The 22,843-nt window shown below is 42.0% G+C and overlaps 1 protein-coding gene across 6 annotated transcripts in view; it reads left to right on the top strand.

Annotated features, from left to right (window-relative positions):
- LIMCH1 (LIM and calponin homology domains 1) overlaps positions 1 to 22,843 on the top strand; it is a 180,337-nt gene that overhangs the window by 139,994 nt on the left and 17,500 nt on the right. For 5 of the 6 annotated variants that reach the window (XM_039385029.1, XM_039385033.1, XM_039385031.1 and 2 more), the window contains 9 exons: positions 1,580 to 1,734; positions 1,919 to 2,318; positions 5,578 to 5,799; positions 15,126 to 15,219; positions 18,234 to 18,406; positions 19,080 to 19,185; positions 20,711 to 20,785; positions 21,496 to 21,524; positions 22,541 to 22,624. In XM_039385029.1, the coding sequence (XP_039240963.1) occupies positions 1,580 to 1,734; positions 1,919 to 2,318; positions 5,578 to 5,799; positions 15,126 to 15,219; positions 18,234 to 18,406; positions 19,080 to 19,185; positions 20,711 to 20,785; positions 21,496 to 21,524; positions 22,541 to 22,624 (1,338 nt within the window). The remainder of the gene's footprint in view (positions 1 to 1,579; positions 1,735 to 1,918; positions 2,319 to 5,577; positions 5,800 to 15,125; positions 15,220 to 18,233; positions 18,407 to 19,079; positions 19,186 to 20,710; positions 20,786 to 21,495; positions 21,525 to 22,540; positions 22,625 to 22,843) is intronic. The other variant, XM_027731598.2, reaches the window with a different exon arrangement.

Raw genomic sequence — 22,843 nt, 5'->3', positions numbered from 1 at the left:
GGAGTGGAAAAGATAAGCATGTCTGGGTTTTAATTACAAAAAAAGGAGGAAGGGTTATGTTACAAAATTTCCTAATGAAAAACTAATTTTCAAACAATAGGCAATAGTGGGGGTAGCTGAATAAAGAAATACTTTGTGCTTCAATGAGAATAATTAGTAGCTGAGGAAAATGAAAGGCCTATGTTACATGAAGGGGATTATACACTGACATATAGGTCATGTGAAGAAATACTTTAATGAGCATTCCCTTAAGCGTAACATCAATAATGTGTGCTTTTAAGATAAATTAAAAGTGACAAGGTTTGTTCCTGGTTTTAATAAAATAAGTTGTGCTTGCAGTACCTTCTGCTGTTTACCAATAAAAGTGCAATTAAAGTATTTGGAAAACCATGTAATTAAATAGCCTTTGAACTGAGTATGTGTACTGAATATCTGTGTTTTACTAAAACCAGCATTTATTAGAATGTATGAAATATAATCTGTATAGTAATCTCCTGATGTTGTACAGTTAATGACAATGTGCCCGTACAGTTTCCTACAAAGTTATTTTTCTTTGCAGGAATGCTGCAGTGGTTATTTTTTACATGTAAAACTTTGTTCCTTTAATAGTTGGCTGCAAAGTAATTTTATAGCTTAGGAGACTTCTTTACTGTAATACTTGTACTATGAAGAAGATCTTGCTCCTATACCTTCCGGGATTTGTGAATTCATAACCGAAGCAGGATGCAAGACATCGGGGCCCATAACAGATATTTGCCATGACTCTCTGGTTTAGTGTCAGGCTAGTTTTTCAGCCTGACCAGAATCAGTCAATCTACTGCACAATTTCAGGCAGGCAGGTTCCAAAAAGCGTAAGTTTATTACTTCAACAAGGACCTCTCTCTGTAGCTGAATACAGAGCATAGGCTTTTTGCTCTGTCGCAGGTGTGAGCCACTTGGGTCGCTAACCTGTGTTGCTCACATTTGGATCCAAAATATTGCAGAGTGCCCATGAAGAAGAATTTAAATTTGGATGCTGCACTGGATTTTTCTATCAAAAAACCTCATCATGGGTCAACCATGCTTGCATGTAGTTGACTGATAGCATGGACACAGTACAGAACTATCAGCTCTCCAAGGCAGACTATCAGTGCCGTTGTAGCTCATGGTGAAACAACATCCATTCTTCCAATGACACCTGCCTCCCATATATCTGATTATTAAAATTCTTCACCAAACATAATTTTTCTACTTAATGTTCTTGGAGGATTGGCTTTTGTCCCTGATGTTGGCACAAGTGAAAATGAGTGCCCTGACTTTTCCTTTTAGGCCAAATTTCCTGCCAGAAATAAAGTAAATCAGTGAAGCTATGAAATCCTTACTGGATCTGCTATTCGGAGAAAAATCAGTCAGGCAGCATTTTCATTTTATGGTGTAGTCTCCTTTTCTCATTAAAATAAACATTGATGCTTGCAGGTGGTGAGAGCCTGGTCCACAGCAAGGACAAGCATTGCAAAGTGGCTGGTTGGGTTCATTATTGTCTGGGACCAGTTTTTAGCTATTTGAGGTTCTGCACTCAGGTGCCTTCCTTCTCTCACAGGACCTGGCTCGGTGGAAGAGTCGTCGAAGGAGCGCTTCACAGGATTTGATAAAAAAGGAAGCTGAGAGAAAGAAAATGGAAAGATTATTGTCTGGAGACGGAACGAACGAGCGCAGAAAAAGCATCAAAACCTACCGAGAAATTGTGGAAGAGAAGTATGTTGTTTTACTGAGGTGTAGTGGTATGTCTCAAAATACCATGTGCTCCATAGGTAACTGTGGGCAGCTGTGCCTGCAGGCCTGAGGGAGGGAGGGAAGGATGTTGTTGGAGCAGAGGAAATAGGTGTGATTTTCAGTGTTAATTTTAATGTAATGGTCTCTTGTGTTGTCTCCCTTGCAGAGAGAGAAGAGAGCGGGAGCTTCATGAGGCATACAAGAATGCAAAGACACAGGAGGAGGCTGAGAGCATCCTCCAGCAGTACATTGAAAGATTCACTATCAGTGAAGCTGTCCTTGAGCGTTTGCAGATGCCAAAAATTCTGGAAAGAAGCCATTCAGTGGAGCCAAATTCCCCACTGAAAGACCCAAATCCTCTGAGATATTTAAGGCAACAGTCACTTCCTGCTCCAAAATTCACTGCCACCATTGAAGCAACCATTGTTCCCACCACTGAACTAGAACGCAGTGGTTCGACGGGACGCACATCTCCCAGCAAAAGCACCCCCAAGGCTGTGCCTATGTTGACACCCAAGCCTTACTCACAACCCAAAAATACACAGGAAGTTTTAAAGAACTTTAAGGTAGGATACATCACACTCCCCCAAGTCAATCAGGAGGCAGAGATCCTAATTAAATAATCTGAACATATGAATGTTTATTGTAATTAAGTGGAAAAGAGTTGCAGCACTCCGATGTTATAAAACTCAGCTTCGTGCTCTGTGCTGCCTGGTTCAGTGATCTCTTCTTGGTTACCAGTCTGCTTAGAAACTTGACCTGTTCGGACTGCACTGATCATTTTTCCTCAGGCTTAATTTGGTTGGGGAAAGGAGGACTTCAAGAAAAAAGCAAACCATTTCCTCAGATTTTGTAAAAGAGTATATGGTCATGTTTTTTGTTTTTAAACAACATGTAAGGGCAGGGAGTGTGGAGGCCCTGACTTTTGAAGCAAGATCTGAACTGACTTTTGCGTCAGGGATCTGATTTTTGCCATGCCCATACAAGCCTGTCCCATTCAGCCGAGTCATAAGCCTTGGGAACACTGAAGTATGCCTGTATTCAGTGCAAAGTGTCCCTACTCCTGCACAGTCAAGAGCCAGCTTCCCATAGGTATTCTCTGTCTTAAACATGCTTCTCACCAGGGATGAATGGGGAGAGCTGCTTCACCGGTGTAAAGAGAGGGTTTAGGTTGTCCATGCAGGTTTAGGGAAACAGATTGATACTGGGGCAGCAGAGTAACTGGAGACTGATGGTGAGAGAAGGGGAGTGGCTGCACTGAATTACTAGAACTGTGCTAAAATTATGGGAATAAAAGAAGTGAGAACTTGAATGAAAGCAGGGCTGCTGGGAATAAGGAGCCAGCTATGAGATTTGTGGGAGAAGAGGATAGGAGAAGAAACTGAAGCCAGGATATGGAATGTGAGGAGCGTATCTTTGGACTGGGTGGTTGTGGAGAATTGGAGTAAGATACTGAACCAATGATGGAGAAAGCAGAGAACTGTGTTAGAGAGAACAGACCAGAATAAGTCAAGTTTGAAGATGTCTGCTGTTCACAGTGCCTGTACCAGAACTGGAGTTTACCCAAGTCTCGTTGGGTAGCCATGTTGTGAGCAGCGTATAGGCATGGGTGCCCCCAGCCTGTAGAATTTGGATTCCCTTGCTGATACTTTGCTAGTGATATTCAAGGATCCCTGAAGCCCAGTAGCATTGCTACCATGTATATTCAGGTTGTTTACTTTTTAAAAAATAAGTCAGCTTTTTACAGATAGTGAAAAAAATGTGTTGTGGTGTCTGTCACACCTCTTGTGGAAACCACACCCCACCCCCACCATGTTTCCTAGTTGAAGTATGAAACTGGTAATTCCTGTTTCTCCTATACCTCAGTTGGTGTACCCCTAGAGTTTACCTTTTAGACATCAGTGAATCTTGAATCTTTGGGTTTTTTCTGATCCCTGACACTTTTTTCCTCAGAACACAAAGATATGTGTGTGTATCACTGTCACGTTATTGCATATATAATTCACATAAGTTGGGAGAAACTAATCCATTGATGCTTCTACCCCCACCAACCACCACTAAAAATCTGTCTGGAGCTTGTTCACATGATGTGGAACAATGTGATTTGTCTCAGTAGGAATTACTCCCTGGCACATATAGCTGTAGCATTATTTTCCCTTGAAACACTAGTCTGTCGATGATTCTTGGCTCTGGTGACAATGTGTTGACTTCCTCCAGATCAGAGGGAAGGAGTATGTTTGTTTAACTCTGCAGCCAGGGCATCTGTCCTGATCATTCAAACATTTGGTTTTCCTCCTTAATATAAATAAAGAAATGTCTTAGTCTAAACAGAGACACTGAAATGGATGGTGTGGCCTGCCAGTGTTTTCCTGGCTCTTTTATTTCTGTGATCTTTCATAACCTGCCTCTCTAGTAGATAATCCAGCACACAGTCCCAGAAGACTTGGGACTCAGTATCTGCTCACTCTTGTGTTTGGAAATAAACCCTAAGAGAGGTACTATGTTAAGTGAATGATAGCAATGAGGAAAGGGAGGGAACCTTTTCGTCTGAAAAACAGTCAGAAGGGGCACAACAGCTTGTGGAGCTGATTGAGCAAGGTGCTACTGCCTTCACCTCCTCACACATCTGGCAGAACTGAGGATGCCCATCAGCATGGAGATGGCCCCTTAGTTAATCATGCTCATTGAGAACAGGCCTCTGGATGCATATGTACAAGAAGTCAATGGGAGGAGTGCGCTCTCAGCTTGGTACTGATGGTATATACCAAGGTGGAGTGCCACTCTTGAGGTATCCAAGCTGTTTACTCAATAAGTAGGGAAGGATTGCTGTGCACAGAGTAACAAAGCCCTCCTCACAAGACTATAAACATCTGTGCTGTAGCCAGGCAGGAGCAGTGTGGTGGTACTGATACCTGGTCCACTCCTGGTCTCTCTCCACCTGGGTCCTCTTACGGTGAATGGCCAGTGAGTTCTTTGTAGCAAGACTTTTTTCCTGTATACTTCTACAAACAGCCCTCTAAACTGAAGGAATTCTTTACATGCCACCTCCATTCAGGCATTATGAAGTATTAAAGTCTGAGAAGAATCTGTATTACTGCAGAGGAAGAAGCAAAAGCATATTTTGTATTTTCTTCCTTGCTTAAGGGTTCCTTAGTGAGAATATATGGCCACCAAGGAGCTAACTTGACCCTGAAAAAAAAGGTGGTTAAACTCCTTCTGTGCTCTCCTTTTCGAGGAGGTTGCCCAAAGTCAATTTATTTTATCACCTCATGGAGAGGGTGGAATGCCCAGTTTCATTTGTTGGTGCTTTATTTCCCTATTGTGAACAATAAAGAAACAAGTGGATAAACTCTGCTGCGCCTGACCCTTCAAAGTTCACACAACAGTGCTTCAGAAAGCACGGTCTACTAATACTGTGATGAGGTCATTGGGGTACAGAAGCAGTTCATTAGCATAACCTGCTTGCATGAAGCAATGCAAAGCCCAGCAGTTTTGTCTACATTTAACATAAAACTTTCGATTTTTGGAAAAAATCCTTTGATCTGTGCACACAAAGGGTGTCTGTATGTTTCTGGGAGAATGGAATGTGGAAAACCAGGAAATCCAGAAAAATTATTACTTTGTTCCTGTATTTTGTTTATGACCACCCTAGGGTCATAGGGTCTTCTTCTGTTTTGGCCCATTGAATGAAATGTGTGCTTAGCTCCCTCCTTCACTGATAACACAGACTGTATTAATGATTATAATATCATGTTGATGTCCTAATTTCCTAAAATCCTTTTAATGCTAATTGCCTCAGCATATTTATTTAACTGTGTTCTGCAGGTAGATGGAAAAGTCAGCATGAATGGAGAAAATGTCAACGGCACAGAAGAGAAGGATAAAGAGTGTTCAACAGTAATATTTACTCCTTCGCCAAGCAGATCTCTGAAATTTGATGGAGTAGCCAGAGGGGACAGGCCCCCAGTAGAGTTGAAGAAGGACCCCCCAAGTGTTGAGCTCAGTTTACAGAGGCCTGCCACTCAGAGTGTGCACAAAGAGCCAACAGTAAGACCAACACGAACAAACCAGCCTTACTTTCTTTGCCAGTTTTCTGTCTCATGATGTATTTAATCACGAACTAATGATACCCGAGTGCTTATGTTTGCCTTATTTCAAGAGGGTGTGCCCAGATCAGGAAAAAAAACAAAAACCAAAATCCTTTGTAAATTAAAGGCTTCTTCCTTTTGTATGTGGGTAGAGAAATAGGAGGGTAAGATTCAAAACACTTTTTGCAGCCAGCTTTTCTTCTTTTTTTCTTTTTTTTTTTGGGACATCATTCAGCTGATAAACATGCTTTAAATGTCCTAGGCCAGGGAGAAATTGATTTAGTGTCCCAGCCATTGTGCAGGTTTATTCCACACTTCTCCAAATGTAAGCTGATTAGATCAGCAACATAACTGGACTGTGTGAACCATTATAATTAGTCTCAGTTTTCAGTTTTCAAAGAAGAGGATGTGGATGTGCTGGCAGTTTTGAACATTTGGTTTTCATTCCCCTCTCAGAAATATTAGAAAAGCGGATAAGCTATTGAAATGCTCAGAGGGGCCAATGTGCTTCTTAACTGCCTTATCAGAGAAACAAATTAATTTTACCTTTTCATCTTTCTCTCCCCCTCTTCCCCAGAGAAAAAGGCAGGAGTAAAACTAGAGCATATCACAGCAGGCATCTAGATGCTACAAAACTGTAATGAAAGTAGATAGTAAAAACAAAACAAGAAATAAGGGCAGGATTGCAAATAAAACATTTAAAAGGGTTGCAAACAACTGACAGGAGAGGGAATTCTCACCATGTTTTTCTGTGTAACAACAAAGAGAATTGGAGATGTGGTGAGAGTTGGAGTATGATAATTTTTTTCTTTCATCTCAGATTTCATCCAAGCATTGGCCAAATGGATAACAGGGAGCAGACAGGGGTCTGTCCTGGCACGTGATGGTTCATTCATGAGAAAGGGTTTGTGTCTTACTCCCCTGCTTAATGCCAGTCTCTAGCAACGGGCAACCAAACCATGGAGCCTGCAGCAATCATGGGAACTGGGGTGTGCTGTGAACACAGACTTGATCCTGTGAAAGGGAACTGGTATAGAGTCAAAAGTGAATGATTTGCAGGGAAGGCAGAGTTGGGGCTGCCCCTTTCAGAACAATTTGGCTGTGAGGGAAAAGCCAGGTAAGCATTGCATGTGATATGGAAAAGCAGATAATGGGAGTATTTGGAGAATAGAGAAGAACCTCAGCTTGCTGAAGATTAGAAGCACAATGACAATCAGAAAAGTAGCCAGTTGAAAGTGCTACTGTCTCCTTTTTTAGGATTTCCAGGCCTAATTAGAGTTATGAGGAAATTCAGCAACAGAAGCCACTGTTAGTTCTTGAGTGTACTCATATCTGCTTGGTGTTACCTCATCCTTTCTACAGCTTTGAGGACGATAAGGCCAGCTGAACACAGATTTTTGTATGTCTGATTTCTGCTTCCAGTTCTTAGCCCTGGCAATGAGTTTTCTTCCTCAGATTCCTTGTGAGTCTTGACATTTGCAAAATAGCTCCCGGTTTGTAAGCTTGAGTGCACTTAATGATGAAGCCTTCAAGAGAGAATGAGTGTGCACTCAAATGGTGCTATTGACAAAGTGTCTCTGCTCTAACTACAGATTTTATATCATTAGCTTCATGATTCCATCAATAATGTGACTGGGTAGTGCACGTCATTATAATTACTCCTGGCGCTTCATCTTCAAGCAAAGATATGTGTGTTAAGCATGTCCAGGACAGAGCAAGGACAGCAGACTGCTTTCAGGGGGATCTTCCATGGGAAAACAAGTTGGAATGCACGGAACATGATGAAGGAAGGGAGGAGACCTGCCTGTGACTGGAAGGGAATTGCCCAGCCTAAAATAAGATTTCAGGTTTTGTTCCTTCTAGATGTTTACTTCTCTTTGCCCAGATGCTTCTTGTTAATTTTCCAGGTTTCAATGCCTCAGACTAAGGCATGGGCAGTAATTTAGCTGTTGAGCATATAGTAGGGTCCTGATTTGTGGATGGAAAGGCCTTAGATGTCAGGTTACAGAGATGAGGTATGGGACTGGTGCTTGGCTTCTTCACTGTGTATGTTGGGACACAGACCAGCACTGCTATAGGCAACTTGATATAGATGTGATTGGTCTGGGCCCTTATCTGCAAGAGTCGGGCAGCTACACTGGACTCACTGCACTCAGCCTTCTCCCTGTGCCAATTTTACTTCAGTCTTTCGACAACACGTCAGCCTCATCTGCAGAGCCTGAAATGCTAAACTCCTCTCTGAAGGTATAATCCCTCCTAGGAAGATTTGGAATCCAAATTAGTAAAGATAAGATCTTTGTGGGCTTGTCCCACTCCCCGTAAAACATGGCCTCTTGCTGGGTAGAATGCTGGATCTGGCTGTCACTGTCAGCCCTCCAGAAGGGAAGAAGAGGTTTGGTTTTGTCCCCACCAGTGGGGCTTCCAAACTACACATTCCTAGAAGGAAAAGCCTTCTGAAAGCCTCCACTGTATCACCTCCCACAAGGAGAAAACAAGGTTATAGTTTTTGTCTGATGCTTAACCCTTCTGAATTTTTAGAAGAGGAGAAGACAACAGAAAAGGCATAGAAAAGCAGCTGAGATGAAGAAGAACAGCTGCCTGGAGTGGAACAAATTACTGAAGTTCTTTTGTCTTGAGAAAACTTTTACAAATGAAGCATGTTTTCAAAGCAATTTCGAAACTTGCTTTCACTACATTTATTTGTATACTTTATTGATGTAGTGCTTGTTAGCTGTGTCCTTCCCAGGCTTTGAATAAGATTCACAGGCAGTAATTCCTGTTAAGAGATGCTGATTCAGGATTTGATTTTTCCCCTCTAGTTTTGCTCGTAGATTTGGTTTAGTTTTGTGTTTTATTAATTCATTTTCTGCCCCAAGTTTATTTCATGAAACATATATTCCTCTTCATATATACCTTACCTTTGGACCTCCTGTCCTCCCCTTCTGATTCCCTTCCTGTTTTTACATGTGCCTTCCTCCTCCTCCATCCGTCTTAGGGCTGCTCCTCTGCTGTTTCAGTTCATTTGTTAAATGGACTAGTTTCTGTCTTCTCTCTGCCTGGCAGGCTTCCCTTTGAAGCTCTGTAGTCCTGCTTTAAATCTGTCTGGCTGCCCTCAGGCGCTGTCTGCAATGGGGGAAGATGCTGTGCAACTGTACTTCAGCAGCTTTTTTGGCCTGAAGTTTAGTCAAGTTGCACCACTTAAAACACTAATACTGTTGAGGTTTTTGAGGAGCTAGGGAAGTGCAGGAATCATTTCCTATGGGAGAGACCTCAGTGTCACTTGTCTTTTTTGACAATCTATATGCAAATCAAATAATGTTTGGCAATCAGAGACTGATTGGGAAATATATATTCATCCCGCCTAAATCTACTATGAAATGAAATGCAAAAAACTGCAAGAGGTGGGCAGGATAGTAAAGAAAAATATTATCAGGAAACTATAGTTGTATCTGTAGTTTATAGGTAGAGTATTATGTATAAGTAGTGTATTGGGAATTTTACAAGAGACTTACCTTGACTTAAAGTAACTTATGAAATTTTGCCAGTGATTCAAGGCTAGAAGGATAAAGCTGGCCTACAAACAGGATGAGAATATTCCACTGGTGTTTGTGGAGCGATGTAATGCTAAGAGGGGTAGTAGGTAAAGCACACCTCTCTTAATGCAGTTTTTAAAACTGGGACCAAGGCCTAAAGACTGATCAGTCAGTGGCAATGCCAGCAATAACATGAGAATCATCTGCTCGTCCTGTCAGCCACTTAGGTTGTGTTTTCTTTCCGTTATACAGAACAGTAATGCACATTACAAACACTGAGAAGTTCTGTCCTCTAGCTCTTTGAATCAGAAGTTGGCAAAGTAACTCTTTTGTGTAAGACAATATTTGTGCAGATTTTAGTGTAGGGAGATTAATTTGTCACCAAGTAACATCACTTTATTTTATCCAATCTTATAAAAAGAGCATTTAGAAATTATTGGCTTGTTATAGCTCTAATTATAACTTTACTCTGATCAACCAAAAAATAGTAAATATAGGCAACAGTTTAAATAAAAATCAGGGTGAGGTGGTGATGGTGGGGAGATAGCTTTCTTTTAATTTTTCTCTAGCTAGCTTAAACTTGTCCATTTCTACTCACTGCGTGCTTGGCACAAAATAAACTTTTTTTTCTATATCCACGTAACGCTCTCCTTCATCTTCAAAAATCCACTGATTGAACTGAGATTAAAGTACAAGCTTTCTTGTGGTTGAGGATTGTTGGCCGAGCTACAGGAGAGCAGGGCTGATTTGTGCAGATCTGGTAAGACAAGTCTTTGTTTTCTGATTCGTTGCAAGAAACACTCGTAGAGTAAGTATGCCTGTTCCAGATTGACAGCTTTGCCTTGAACCACACATAAAAAGGTGTATGGAGGGCTGGACTACCTGAAGGGAAAAAGGTTTAGGGTGAGAAGTGAGAGCAGCAAAGCTTCAAAGCAGCTAGAAGGGAACTCTGCTCAGTGTTTGGTTATGAATATAACATGCCTGTCTCCTGTCCACCAGACAGCCATGCCCTTTTCAGTGTCTGTGAGTGACAGGAGCTTATTTTACATCCCAGTTGAGCATTAATAACTGTAATGACTATCAGGAATACTTCACACTATTTCTTGCAACATTTTCAAGGCTTCTCTGTCAGTTACTGATTACCCTGATCTCTGGTTGTAATAGATGGCCTGAGTATAGCATTATATAGCTGGCAGATGGCTTAACCTGTCAAAGCAATGTTCTGACTGTAGTAATATACTAACATAGGATGCAAGAAACTTAGTGGTGGCAGCCCAAAGTCATGCCACCATTACTACTCACAACAACTGAAAACACTAATTTGGTGAGGAAATCATCGTATGAAAATTTTAAAGTCAATGATATGTGTAGAATTCGAATCACAGAAGTTTAAAAGATGTATCAGGCAATTTTTACATGTGGCTATTGATACCACAACCGATTTCATTCCTAAATGATTTTACAGAATTTAAATTGTAGTTCTAACCTGCTTCTTCCTGATATCTCTGCATTCTCACTCTTTCCAGACAACTTGTTTTGTCATGTTTTCATTGCAAATACAGTAACAATATTTCACGTGTTTTTGTGTGCAAGCAGTGTTAACTGAGCTATGTTTCAATTTAATTTGCAATAAGGGCTAATAAAGTTCTACTATAACTTCCTTTGGAGTTTGTATTCTTGTAGAAGTTGTGATATTATGTGTGTTAGGTGTTCCGGGTACTGTATTTTTAGGGTTTTATAAGGGTGTATGATTCTGCCACAACAGTAGGCAATATGGCTATTTCTGGCTTGTATGATCTCAATTAAAGAAATACTTGGACCGATATCCTAGTTTATGTGGTAAAAATCCTATCTCTCACAGGCTGAACTAATTTATTTTCATGCCTAATACGTGTTTGGTAACACTGTATGTTCAGCTGTGCTTGTGTCTTTGTTAAATGGATACCTTGTTTAGCAGAACCCAGGTGTTGCTTTGTCCTCTGTTACTGATCTGCTCATAACCACAACTGCAACTGTGATTTTTAATTTCCCATCATTGACTAAGGCTTCTAAATTGTAAATGGCAAAGCTACCAGGAAACTCCTGGGTAGCTAGATGCACAGGGTACTGAAAACACCGATCCAAGTAGACAGCAATCTCCAGTTTTCAGGGGCTAATAGGACAGTCTTCACGCCAGCCTGGATCAGTGAGCAGACATAATCACAGCCCCTATGCACCAAGGTTTTTCCTACTTCCCTTGAAGGCTTCATTGCCTGTGGTGGTGGACAAGCAGGTGTTGTATGACCTTCCCTCAGAGGCACCTGCAGCAGAGCCAAGGTGTGGAATTGCTCTGCCACTCTGCAGAGTGAGAGCTCTGCCCACACAAACACATATGGCTGCAGCAGAGAGGTGCTGAGAGGCCATGTGAGGTCTTCATCCCAAAGTATGAGAGCTCCTCTGTATTACCTCAGAAACATCACTCAGCAGGTTATCCAGTTTTTCAGTGTCCACATCAAAATATGATCCACTTAGGTATAATAAAATGCTTGTATGTGTTTTTTTCATGTTCAGTGATAACATCATCATTTATTTACAAAATATTTATGAAATGTGAAGGGTGATAGTCTGTGGTAGTAAAGATATTTTATGAACTGTATGAGCACAAGAAAGTGTATCATATACCTGTGGATAAAATACTAGATAACGTTACATTAACTTGGTATTATAAGTAGAGTTAGATTTAGTGGAAATGAGAGAGTTCCCCAGTGAAGTTGACTTAAATTTTTTATAAATTACTTACTAATCAGTTTTATATTTTTAGCTAGTGTTTAATTGCTTACCAGAGGGAGGAGAAGGAGTCAAGTCTCGTGAGCAGGAACAGAACTTCTGCAGCATACCATTGTAAAAATCCATTTTCCTGCAGCAAGTAGTTGCTCTTTCTTTTTTCTATAAATAACATTTATGTCGATACCTCATTCAACCTCCTGGATATAGGTTATGGGTAGATTTAGTTATTATACTTTTGCAGGATAGCTACATGACAGCACTGTGTTTAGGTTCATGAGGTGATTCTAGGCCCAGAGGTGATAAAAGTGCATCATGTCTGTGTATCATGCATCATCTCAGTATTCACTGAGCATTTTAACCCCACTGAGAGGCCAGTGTGGCCGTGCTCTTTCTCCAGCCCCAGCTGACATCAGCAGTTGCCCTTCTTGAGTGTATGTAACACTTTAACACTTTTTCTGTTGGCCTGTGGTTATTACCGTTTATGGCTTTAAAGCCTCCAAGGTTGAAATTAAAGTTGAATTTCTTTATTTATTTTAATTTTTCCATTTGGACAGTTGCTTTCTGAGAGTGGAGGGGGAATTCCACTGTTTCACCAAAAATAATAACAATCTAAACATTAATAATTGAAATTTGCAACAATTTCTTTGGAAGGGCACAAGGTTTGCAGCAGTAGGTTTGGAGCCTCTTGCTTTTCCAGGTGAAATCTACCTTGTTTAGGGCAAATCCTGAGCTCTCAATAATAGCCATTTGTTTACGTTTAACGAAGTTTTGTAGGTTTTAGAATGATATAGAATAATTCAAGTTGTAGGTCTCTAGCTGAGTCCTCAAAGCAGGATCACGCATGAGATCAGAACAGGTCGCTAAGGGCTTGATCATTTGAGTCTTGAAAATCTCTGAGGGCAGAGATGGCATGACCTATTCTGGCCAGCCTGTTACACTGGCCTGGCTGTCCTCATGCAGAAAAAAAAATACTTGTTTCTGCCTTGAGCAAGGTTGGTTGGGAAGAATTTCCAGTAGCCTCTCTGCTGGCTGCTGTTGTACCTGGAGCCAGAGGCTGAGGCTGAAGGAGAACTTTTGTTTAGTTGCAGTAGTGTTCTGCTGGGGCTTTTATTGTAAAAGCTCTCAGTGAAACACAAGTTAGTATCAAGATGGGCTGGGGGAAAGCAAGGTGGGTTATATGAGAGAAAAGAGCAACTAGATGGCAAGAGGGAAACCTCTGGGGCACAAGACTTGCAGTCTTTGGAGCATTTCTCTGAGGCCTGTGTTTTAGCCTGTGCCTCATCTCCAGTGACTGTCCCTCTTTGGAGTGTGGGCAACATGGAGGGAGAGGTCTGTGCCTTGTTTGCTCTTGGTGTAGATACATTCACAGATGGACATGGTGGAGAGGAGATCCTGAAACTTCCATGTTATCTTTTTGGAGACTGTATTTCTCTATCTGCCTCATCTAGTTTGAGAACAGCTTTTAGACAAGTGGGGGATGTGTCTCCATGTCTTGCCTGGGGCAGAGGGCGATGGTGGGCAGAGGTGAGGGTGTGTTGGAAAGCACCAGACAGTGGGGAGGATGGCAGGCAGCCAACTCCAGCAAGTGCTGGATGAGACATGCTGCCGCTTCTAGAGACTCCTGGCTGTGATGTGGTGCCTGTCCTACTGAGAGGTGGCAGCACAGCCCTTGACAGCTTCAGGCTCCTTTTGTTTCCTGGCACTGCTGAATTCCTGCTGGGCTTGACCAGGTTGCTGGCCCTGGCCCCACACCAGTCCACACCATTTCCTTGCAGGGCATCTTCGCAGACATGTTCTCTGCCCCTCTTCAAAGCATGTCCCCCTCCAGAGAGAAGGAGAGGCAGGGATTCGTAAGCTCTGCCAGCAGCAAAATTCTCTGGAGCTTTGTGGTGTGTCCACAGGTATTGCCATCCTGTTGGCACTGCCAGATGTTCCCAGTGACTGAGCTGTGAGAGGCCAGGTCTGCTTTTCATGGGGCATGTTTGGATAAGGAGCCACAGGCTCATGTGGGCCTGCAGGGATAGGAAACAGGATCTGTACAGATGGTGGAAGTCTGATTCCTGCCTGCAGAAAAGAGAAAATTTCATCTGATTTCCTCCTTTGCATCTATTAATAAGATGAAGTGGTGGAAAGAGGACAGGAAAGAGAGTCTACAACAGACTACTTCTGAAATATGTTACTTTTTATTTCTAAAAGCAGTCTTTTTTTATTTTCCTCTGTTGAATGTGCCATTTTCTAGATCTTCTTGGTGTTAGAAGCACTGGGAAGTGGCTGATCACTTTGCCGCAGATTTTTCTTTATTTGCCTGCTGGAAAAGTGGATGGATGGTGGAAGCTGCTGAATAGATCAGCTGAAGTGTTACCCTTGTTTTGACAGTGTGGTTTTAACTCTGTAACAACCCTGCCCCGGGTCAGGAAGCTTGCTTTTCAAAGGCATTTGAATTATTGGCTTGACATGGTCTCACCATACTTTTTCATTCCTCTCTTAGTAGTGTTTCAAGTATTGCATTACCTTTAATACCAACTCTGGCTTTTCCCTTCAGATAACAGATTGTTTAGACAACCGTGAAATAGAGGAAGTATTTAATTACTTTGCCACTTTTCAAACCCTAGTATGTGCTATGTATTCACTAATGCATACATTTTTGTGTTACTCTGGAAGAGGAAACTGGGGGTGAAATGTATGCCTATCTCCAGCTAACACAATCCAAGATACACTACAATTTTAAAAGCTTGTAGGAGCTATTCCAAACCAACCACATTAATGGCTGATGATGAGTGATTTGAAAAGGAGATTAAAGTCCAGTGATTCAACATCCGACTGGCACATACTGCTCTGAAGCATACTCCTCAGTGCCCTGCTGAGCTACAAACTGATCTAGTTAGAACGCACTACAAAGCAGAGCAGCAAGCATTGCCTTGAGGAATTAGCACATGCTTTTATTTCCACTGCACTTACTCTATTTGTGGTGTTTTCCTCTCTCCAGGCCTCCCCGGTGGAAGTGGATGGAGCTGCCAGCCCACAGGCCGAGCCCAGCCCCAACGGTACAGCCCCTGCTTGCCCGGTGTGCCCGTCCCCAGGTGGGTGTGCTGCAGATGTCAGAAATCTCGACACAAAATGAAATTGCATGCAGTCAGAGCAGTCATTCACTGCAGCAACCTCCCAAGGGATGTGGTAGAGTCCCCATGGCAGGAGTTCTTTTGGGTGCAGCTGGGCAGGGTGCTAGACAATCTCCTCTAGGTTCCCTTTCCCTTGAAAGGTGGGAGTAGATGGTCTGTCAAGGCCCCTTCCAGCCTGGGCTGGATGACAGGCCCCTGTCATTCTGTGGTTGAAATGACACACCTGACTGCACAATACTCAGGGTGCAAGTTGCCCACTTTGCTGTTTGTGCAAGTGAAAAGCCAGTGCCCCAGTGTGCTGTAACTAGAAAGCAGCAAGGGTAGAAGCTATCAGTCAGGAATAGCTTCTGTTTAACACCTCCCTCCCCACTCCAAGACATTAAGAAATGGAGAAAAAGAGTAGGAAGGGGCACTTCAGTTGTCATAGGGGCTTTAAATGGACAGTATTGTGGAAACTCACAGTTTTCTGCTTTAAAGCCTTTATGCATGATTCCTAATCTGGAGAAAGGAATTTTCTGGTAGAATTTTAATCTGTTTTCCTCAAAAGTGTGTTTCTGAAACATTTTCTTTGAGTAGGCACTTTGTCTGCTGTCTGCTACCGTACTAAGTTCATGGTCTTTTTTTTTTTTGGTTCATTTTTTAAAATGGGTCTATCAAAGTTCAGCTTGGCATGGGTAAGTAAAAAGTACTATATCAAGTATGTATTTAAATGAGATCTCTGGCTGTAATTGTTATGTAGGCATAATGCTCCTGTTTGTTGAGGATAAATGTGACTTAAACGATTGAGCTTTACCTGTGAACATCGATGAAGTACCATTCCCCAAAGATTAACAAGGGCTCATTCCCCTCTTAGGAAGGGCTCATTAGCTGACTTAATTGCTTCAGCTAGTAGATGCCAAAGTACATAGGGTGACAATCTTGGATTGCACTTGGCAGGTAATGTAGAAAGTGCAATCTTGTGATGAACCAAACAAATTCTCCTCTCTAGAGTCAACAGTGATGAGCTGATGTTGTCTACAAATCACAAAGTTACCTTGTCTCCAGCTCCACAGCTGTGAGAAATGCTAAACATTAAGTATTGACCACAAAGTTTAATACTGGCTGGAAAGGAAAACTGAGATAGCATTGCAAAGATTGAAATGGTAAAGTAACAAGGGGTTTTTATTATGTCTGCTTTGGAGGGATAGATGTGGTCAAAACTGTGTGAACTTCTTGTAGAGTATGCAACTTCCTCTGCTGTTCAATAAAAGACAGATCATTCCATGCTGTGCTGGTTTGAAAGTAAACAGACAGGAGAAATGAACCCAACTCGAGAGAGATTATAAGTCAGAGTTACAATTTACTAAAAATAAATTACAATAGATGCAACGATACAGAGAAAAACTGGTTTTAACGCACAAAGACAGATGTATAATCCAGCCCCCTGGGACGAGAACAGAACAATGTTCGCTGGCCCCTGTACTGAGCACCACGTGTTCCCCTGGGTGCAAAGTAAAAGGAAAGGAAAACCTGTTGGCCCTTATATGGTGGCAGTGTTGAGATAATGATTGCAGTCTTGTCGAGAGTGGCAGTGGCAGTGTTGTTGGAGTTCTGGTCCTCCTCTCAATCTGATGAGTGATACCAGAAGTCCTAAAACCCCAAAATTATATATGCTCAGTTTCAGGTGGGAATGTCCAGTACCTCCCCCAGAGCAGGGAGTTTCACAATGGGTGATTTAACTCTGTGAGTCATAGGATATTTTTGGAGTCTTTGATGGTCTAGGTGTTGCAGCTGCCTATTGTGCCAGTCCAGTATGACCCATTAGCAGAGATGACCCCTCAGGCTGGGTATGAAGGTGCTAATGTCTCCGTGGAGGGGAGTTATCATAGCTGAGTCATTGGGTGTGCCCTGGGCAGCTGCTGCAAGTGATCCGTTATTAACAGTCCATCAGAAATGACATATAGGGTGACGAATACACAGTTTTGGTTATACCCACATAGTAATAAACTGGTCCTGGCCCATGTAACTAGAACACATGCTATGGCCCCTATGCCTCTAATGATGTGGGAACTGCTCCAATGCAAGGTGCATCTGCCTGGCAGCAGGAGCAGCCCTTGTCTCTGCTTGTGTGCAGGTTCTTGGTGGAGCCTTAGGGTGCATCACTTCCTTAGCTCACTCTCCTAGCCCATCAAAGAGGTACATTCAGAAGCTGCCTTTGCTGCTGTGATTGAAAAGGGGACGGGATCTGAAGCTTCTGCTTTAGGAGGTTGGGAGATATCTGGGTGCTTATGCAGTGCCTGGTATGCTGGCAACTGCTGTGCTTCCAGTGGTTGTATCAGCTGTCAGCAGTCTAGGTGTCACGGTTCTCAGCTGTAGACTTGTGTGCTCATGGTCCCTTCTCCCGTAACCCAGCACCAGCTTGTGTTTTCTTAAGAACTGAATGACAACGAGGTTATTTCAGTCTGACTTCCTGTTAGGACAGTTGTTTGCTGTCTGATGCTTAACTGATGTGATTTAGTGGAAATAACCAAGCTGAAATATCCTCCAGTGCTGACAGTGAGATCATATTCAATGTGGTATAGCTACTTTTCTGTGTAGCATCTTAGGATAGGATTCATCACACAACTTCAGTGAAGCGATCCTAGCTCAGAAGGCACATTGTAGGCTACAACTCAGCCAAAGAGGAGTGTCTGAAATAGTTTGTGTGACTCTTTCCCAAGGACTACTTCTCTGTTTTTAGTGACCATGAAGGGTGTTCCATGATGTCTAAGTCAAGTGTAAGCACCTACATTTTGACAGGTGAATTTCTCTCTTAAAGCCCTGTCTTCTCTGAGAGGTTAATTTTGCCTGTGTTGAAGAAAAAAGATTGTTTTTTCAAAACAGACTGTAAATGGGCTCAAATATAAGTAAGAAAGTGGACTGTAAGAAATAGACCTACATTTTATGTCAAAAAGTGTCTTAACCTTGCAATATTATCTCTTATATGTATGGATTAGGTTCAGATCAAAAGCAATTCAAGTCAACTGCAGCTTGTGCCAGCCCTGTTGTGAAGAGATTAGAATTTCTTTCCAGTCCTGTCCCTTTGGAGGAAGCTGCTTCAAGCAACAAAGATGTGAAAAAAGCTGAAATGGAACAGCAGAAGGAAGCAGAGCTCCCTCCTACACCAGAGGTATGTATGGGCAAGGAAGAGAGGGAGTGGAAAACAAAACAAAACAAAAAAGAAGGATCTCACATGGAAATGTTTATTGTGCAAATTGATATTTTTCTCTACATAATGTCACTTCTAGAGTTCATTCAAAACAATCTGCCAAGGAATGACCCTGGAGTATGGTTTCTGTTGCCAAATCCTGTGGTCATCAGAGAGTTCCCTCTCAAAAGGAACTCCACAGTGTCTGCTTGTAGCATTTGAACATGTAAAACTGGAAACTAGCTGGACCAGAAATGAGAACTAAACCTACAAACTCCAGTCCCACCCCCTGTTAGGGGGACAGAGTATCCAGGAGGTGTGGACAGTGGAGCTTACCCTTTTGAAGTGCTGAACAAGTGCAGGTAGTGGCAGAGGGAACAAATGGCCATGACCGTACTGCTCCGTCAGGTAAGTTAGATATTGGTTAGATGTTGTTAGAGGATCAGCCTTGGTGTGCAGGGCAGTGTGAATGTCAACAGCAAACAGCTACCAGTTACTCACAGGACATCAGTACTGCAACTCCATGTTGTAATTCTGGAGATAGAGGCTTCATCTTTTATAATGTTATTTCAGAAAATAAGTAGGAAAGGTTTAAATTAACCTTTGAACCTGTTGGTTTTTTAATGCTGTTTTCTGCTCCCAAATGTCTGAACAGGTGATGAAAGCAAAAGCCCTGGAACAAAAGGGGAGTGTAGTGTTGCCGTTTTTAAAGAAACTACCGGAGACCAGCCAAGTTACTCTGCATAATTCTGTTCTACAAGGTGAGCAAAAAGCATTTGGAGAACTCAGGCAGACCGTAGCTGATATGTGCATGTGGTGTTCAGGGTGAAGTGCCTAATCAATGGCCTAGAGGGTTTGGGAGCTACTATTTTCTAGTTGCATTGACTGATATTGGTAGTGTGGCTTCTGTGATGCAAAGGACTCTTCTGGCTGTCCCCCTTAAACACAACAGCAGAAATATGACACAGTGGAGGGGGGCAGAGAAAGACCTATCTTGCATTTACTTGGCCTAGCAATAAAAGCTGTATTATGCCAGTGAGTATTACTTACTGCTGCTCACAGATGAAAATGGCCTAGCAATTGGTTTTATCTTACTATAACATTTTCTGGAGATCTGCATTCTGCACTCAGCTGCTCATGTGGAGCTCCTTTTCACAGATGAACAATACACATATCTGGGCACATCCTGGAATTTGACTGCTGCCCAACACAACAACACAAGTTCTTTCGAAACAGAACCTTTTTTTTTTCCCTCACCTTCATGACAAAGTTTTACTTGAGATTGATAATGTTTAGTAGTTTGATTTTATATTTATTTTAGAGATGTCTAGATGTAGGTTGTGAAAGAAAGAAAAATCATCTAAGGTTTTCTTACTCCTGAGAACTTCCTAAGTTGTTAGTTTATGTATAGGTAATATACTGATCAGCCCAATGTTTTCAAGCTTGAAACTCCTGAAGGTGATCCGTTGAGGAAAGATTGGAGAGGGACTTTTTACAAGGCAACGTAGTGATAGGACAAGGAGCAAAGGCTTTAACCTGAAGGAGGGTAGATTTAGGTTAGATATTAGGAAGAAATACATTACTCTGTGTGTGGTGAAGCACTGGAACAGGTTGCCTAGAGAAGTTGTGGATGCCCCATCCCTGGAAGTGTTCAAGGCCAGGTTGGATGGAGCTTTGAGAAACCTGTTCTAGTGGAAAGTGTCCCCCTCCATGACAGGGGGGAGTTGAAAATAGGTAATCTTCAAGGTTCAGTCCAGCCCACACCACTCTATGATTGTCTGAAAAGGAATAGAATTCTCACTTGTTTTCAGTGTGGAGGTGCTACCCAAACAGACTTTGAGAACGACACCATTTTATGTTAGGCACGGATCAGTCCAAACATCAAGTAACAGAGTGTAGTCTCTTGCCTGTTTTCTGAGTGGTGCTGAAAGACTCGGCTGCACTCTAGTGTTCACAGCGCATGGAGCACTGAAAGGATCACAAAATCCTGTATCTGCAATAGGAATGAATGCAAGCACCATGCAAAGACTTGAAAGGGTGGCTGCCCTTGACTAGCATTAGTTGTTAGAGCTCTCATGTAAGTTCAGGTGCCATGTTGCAAAAGTAGCATTTAAATACAGACAGTCCATGTGATCTTCAGGTCCATTGTAAACCAGCAGGGGCCGACTGGGCCAAAGCGACTGTAGTCAGAATCCCTCTTGTGGCCAAGGTGGCTCAGGTCTCAGAGTCTGTCATTGCTTTTTGACCGCACTGTTTCTTGTTTTGTCTCCGTGCCGTTGCCTGCAGAGCCGCCCCGCGGGGCCGCGGTTCCGCTTAGGGTTCGCAACAACTGGCGGCGCTCGCAGTTTTTCTCACAGTCAGGTAAATGCGGCGCAAGGACCAACTTCAGCCCTTCCGCTGCCTCCAGTTGTAGCTGTCTTCGGACGCGGGGCTGGGGTGAAGACTGATGATCATGGGGACTTGTTCTACCTCTTGCTTTCGTAGAAAGTATCTATTCCTGCTGCACAGTTGACAAAGAGCTGTTGGGTTGCACATTGTTGTGATGCTCTGTTCTCGGGCACCCAAAAGAAATCCCTTGCCTATAAATACCTTTTTCTTAATTTCTTTAAATCAGCCTAATTTTCAAAGACATTTGGATAGAAAATGGCAATGGTTCTCTTCGTAACTGTGGCTCTTGAATAGTGTAGTCCCATCCTTTTAGCTTTGCTGTACTTTTTCCTTCCTTGCACTGAATCATGAAGGGAAAAGTAGAACAAGGTAGGTAACACTCAGTGTCTGAACACTGCTAACATCTGTGACCAGAAGTAGATGGCATTAGCTAGTGGTAGAGTAGAGCCTGGTAGTTAATATTATGCTCCTCTATACCCAGATAAAAAGTAGTTTTGTTGGTGATGGGTGTAATCTGGTTTTCTGATTTATTTGCTTGCAATTCGTTCTTGCATTTGGTTGTGGGAGTGAATAGGAAACTAACAAGAAGCTTTCCTATACAGATATAATGTAGATTTAATTGCAGGCTAAGCACATTTTGCTATGTTAGATTTAATGTTTCCTTGTTCTGTTTTTTTTAATAGCTGAATCTGATAGTGGTGACAAATCAAATGTGAGTACCTCTTTTGCATCATTGTTTGGTTTAGAGATTTGTGTTTAGCAAAATTAATTTTTGTGCAAACTATCCTGTAACATCCATAAATCAGAATGAGAATTTTTTTCTCATGGACATGTGAGAGAAAAAGTACAACCCAAGTCAAGGCATAGTCTGAATCTGAAATTCATGCATTCTCTTGTTCTCTGGAGAGAATGGTAGCTATACAGTACTCGGTTGCTGGAGCCACTAAAACATCACAATCTTGAAATAGTATGTAATTGTATCCATTCTTTTTTAAATGCATAGAAATTAAAGGACTCTACAATTCTACTGTCCTCTCAATGAAAACGAAAGAACCCAGCACACCACAAATCTTACTCTGAAGTACACAGTATTTTATATTCTCTTTGTCACATAGAAATAGACATAATCTCTTCCTATCAGATTCAAATTCTCCTCTTAGTGGAAAGGGATATGACAACAAGTGTCTAAAATTGCCCTTGATTATAAGGATTTTAAATGTATCATAGAATAACAATAGAATCCTTAGTGAAACTTGAGGTTTTATTTCATTATGGATAAAAATTCAGAGGAAGGCTATAGGCTGTTATACTGGCAGACCTCTAAAATGAGAGAATATTTTTTACAACATGAAATTGCATTTCTTGTTGCACAGAAGATAGAGAAACAAAATAGGTATGTTCTTTAAATTTGAGTACTCGCAAGTGGCTCTGTTCAGTGCTGCTTAGAACTTTCTTTAAGATAATTTTCCTTTTTCCCCTCCAGTTGAAGTTTCCTGAGCCTTTCTTTGCAATCCAAATTATTGTTTTTATCATTTGGATACCTGTAGACAATCCCAAGTGTCAGTGAAGCTAAGAATATTGTCTGCTAACTCAGAGAACCATTATCTAGTTCTCAATTTCCCATTGTAACTTCATTGGCAGGGCTAGGTCAGGCGAAGTGCAGCTTTCTCTGGTGGCCTTGAGAAGTGTAGTGTCACAGTCTAATAGATTGGTTTTCCTTCATGTAAGCGTTTCAATTTTTGGTCCTGGGATCCAGAAGAAGAGCGAAAGCGCCAGGAAAGATGGCAACATGAGCAAGAACGCTTGCTTCAGGTAGGGAAGAAACTATATGTCTTCCACTGTGTCATTCAGCTGTTGAGTTGTCCCTTTGGACCAAAGATGGACATTTAATGTCATGTTCTCCATGTCCTCTGTGGATTCTTGAGTGAATTCTGTGGCAGATGAGTGATCAAGTGAGCATACACACATGTTGTCTGTGGTTTAGGCACTCTCATGTCTCCCTTCCCCACTTCATGGAAAGACCAAAAGGAG

This window comes from Pipra filicauda, unplaced genomic scaffold (assembly GCF_003945595.2).
Source record: "Pipra filicauda isolate LSUMZ 115617 unplaced genomic scaffold, ASM394559v2 scaffold38_size3968069_pilon, whole genome shotgun sequence".
NCBI lineage: Eukaryota > Metazoa > Chordata > Aves > Passeriformes > Pipridae > Pipra > Pipra filicauda.
This window is presented reverse-complemented; position numbering and strand designations above follow the sequence as displayed.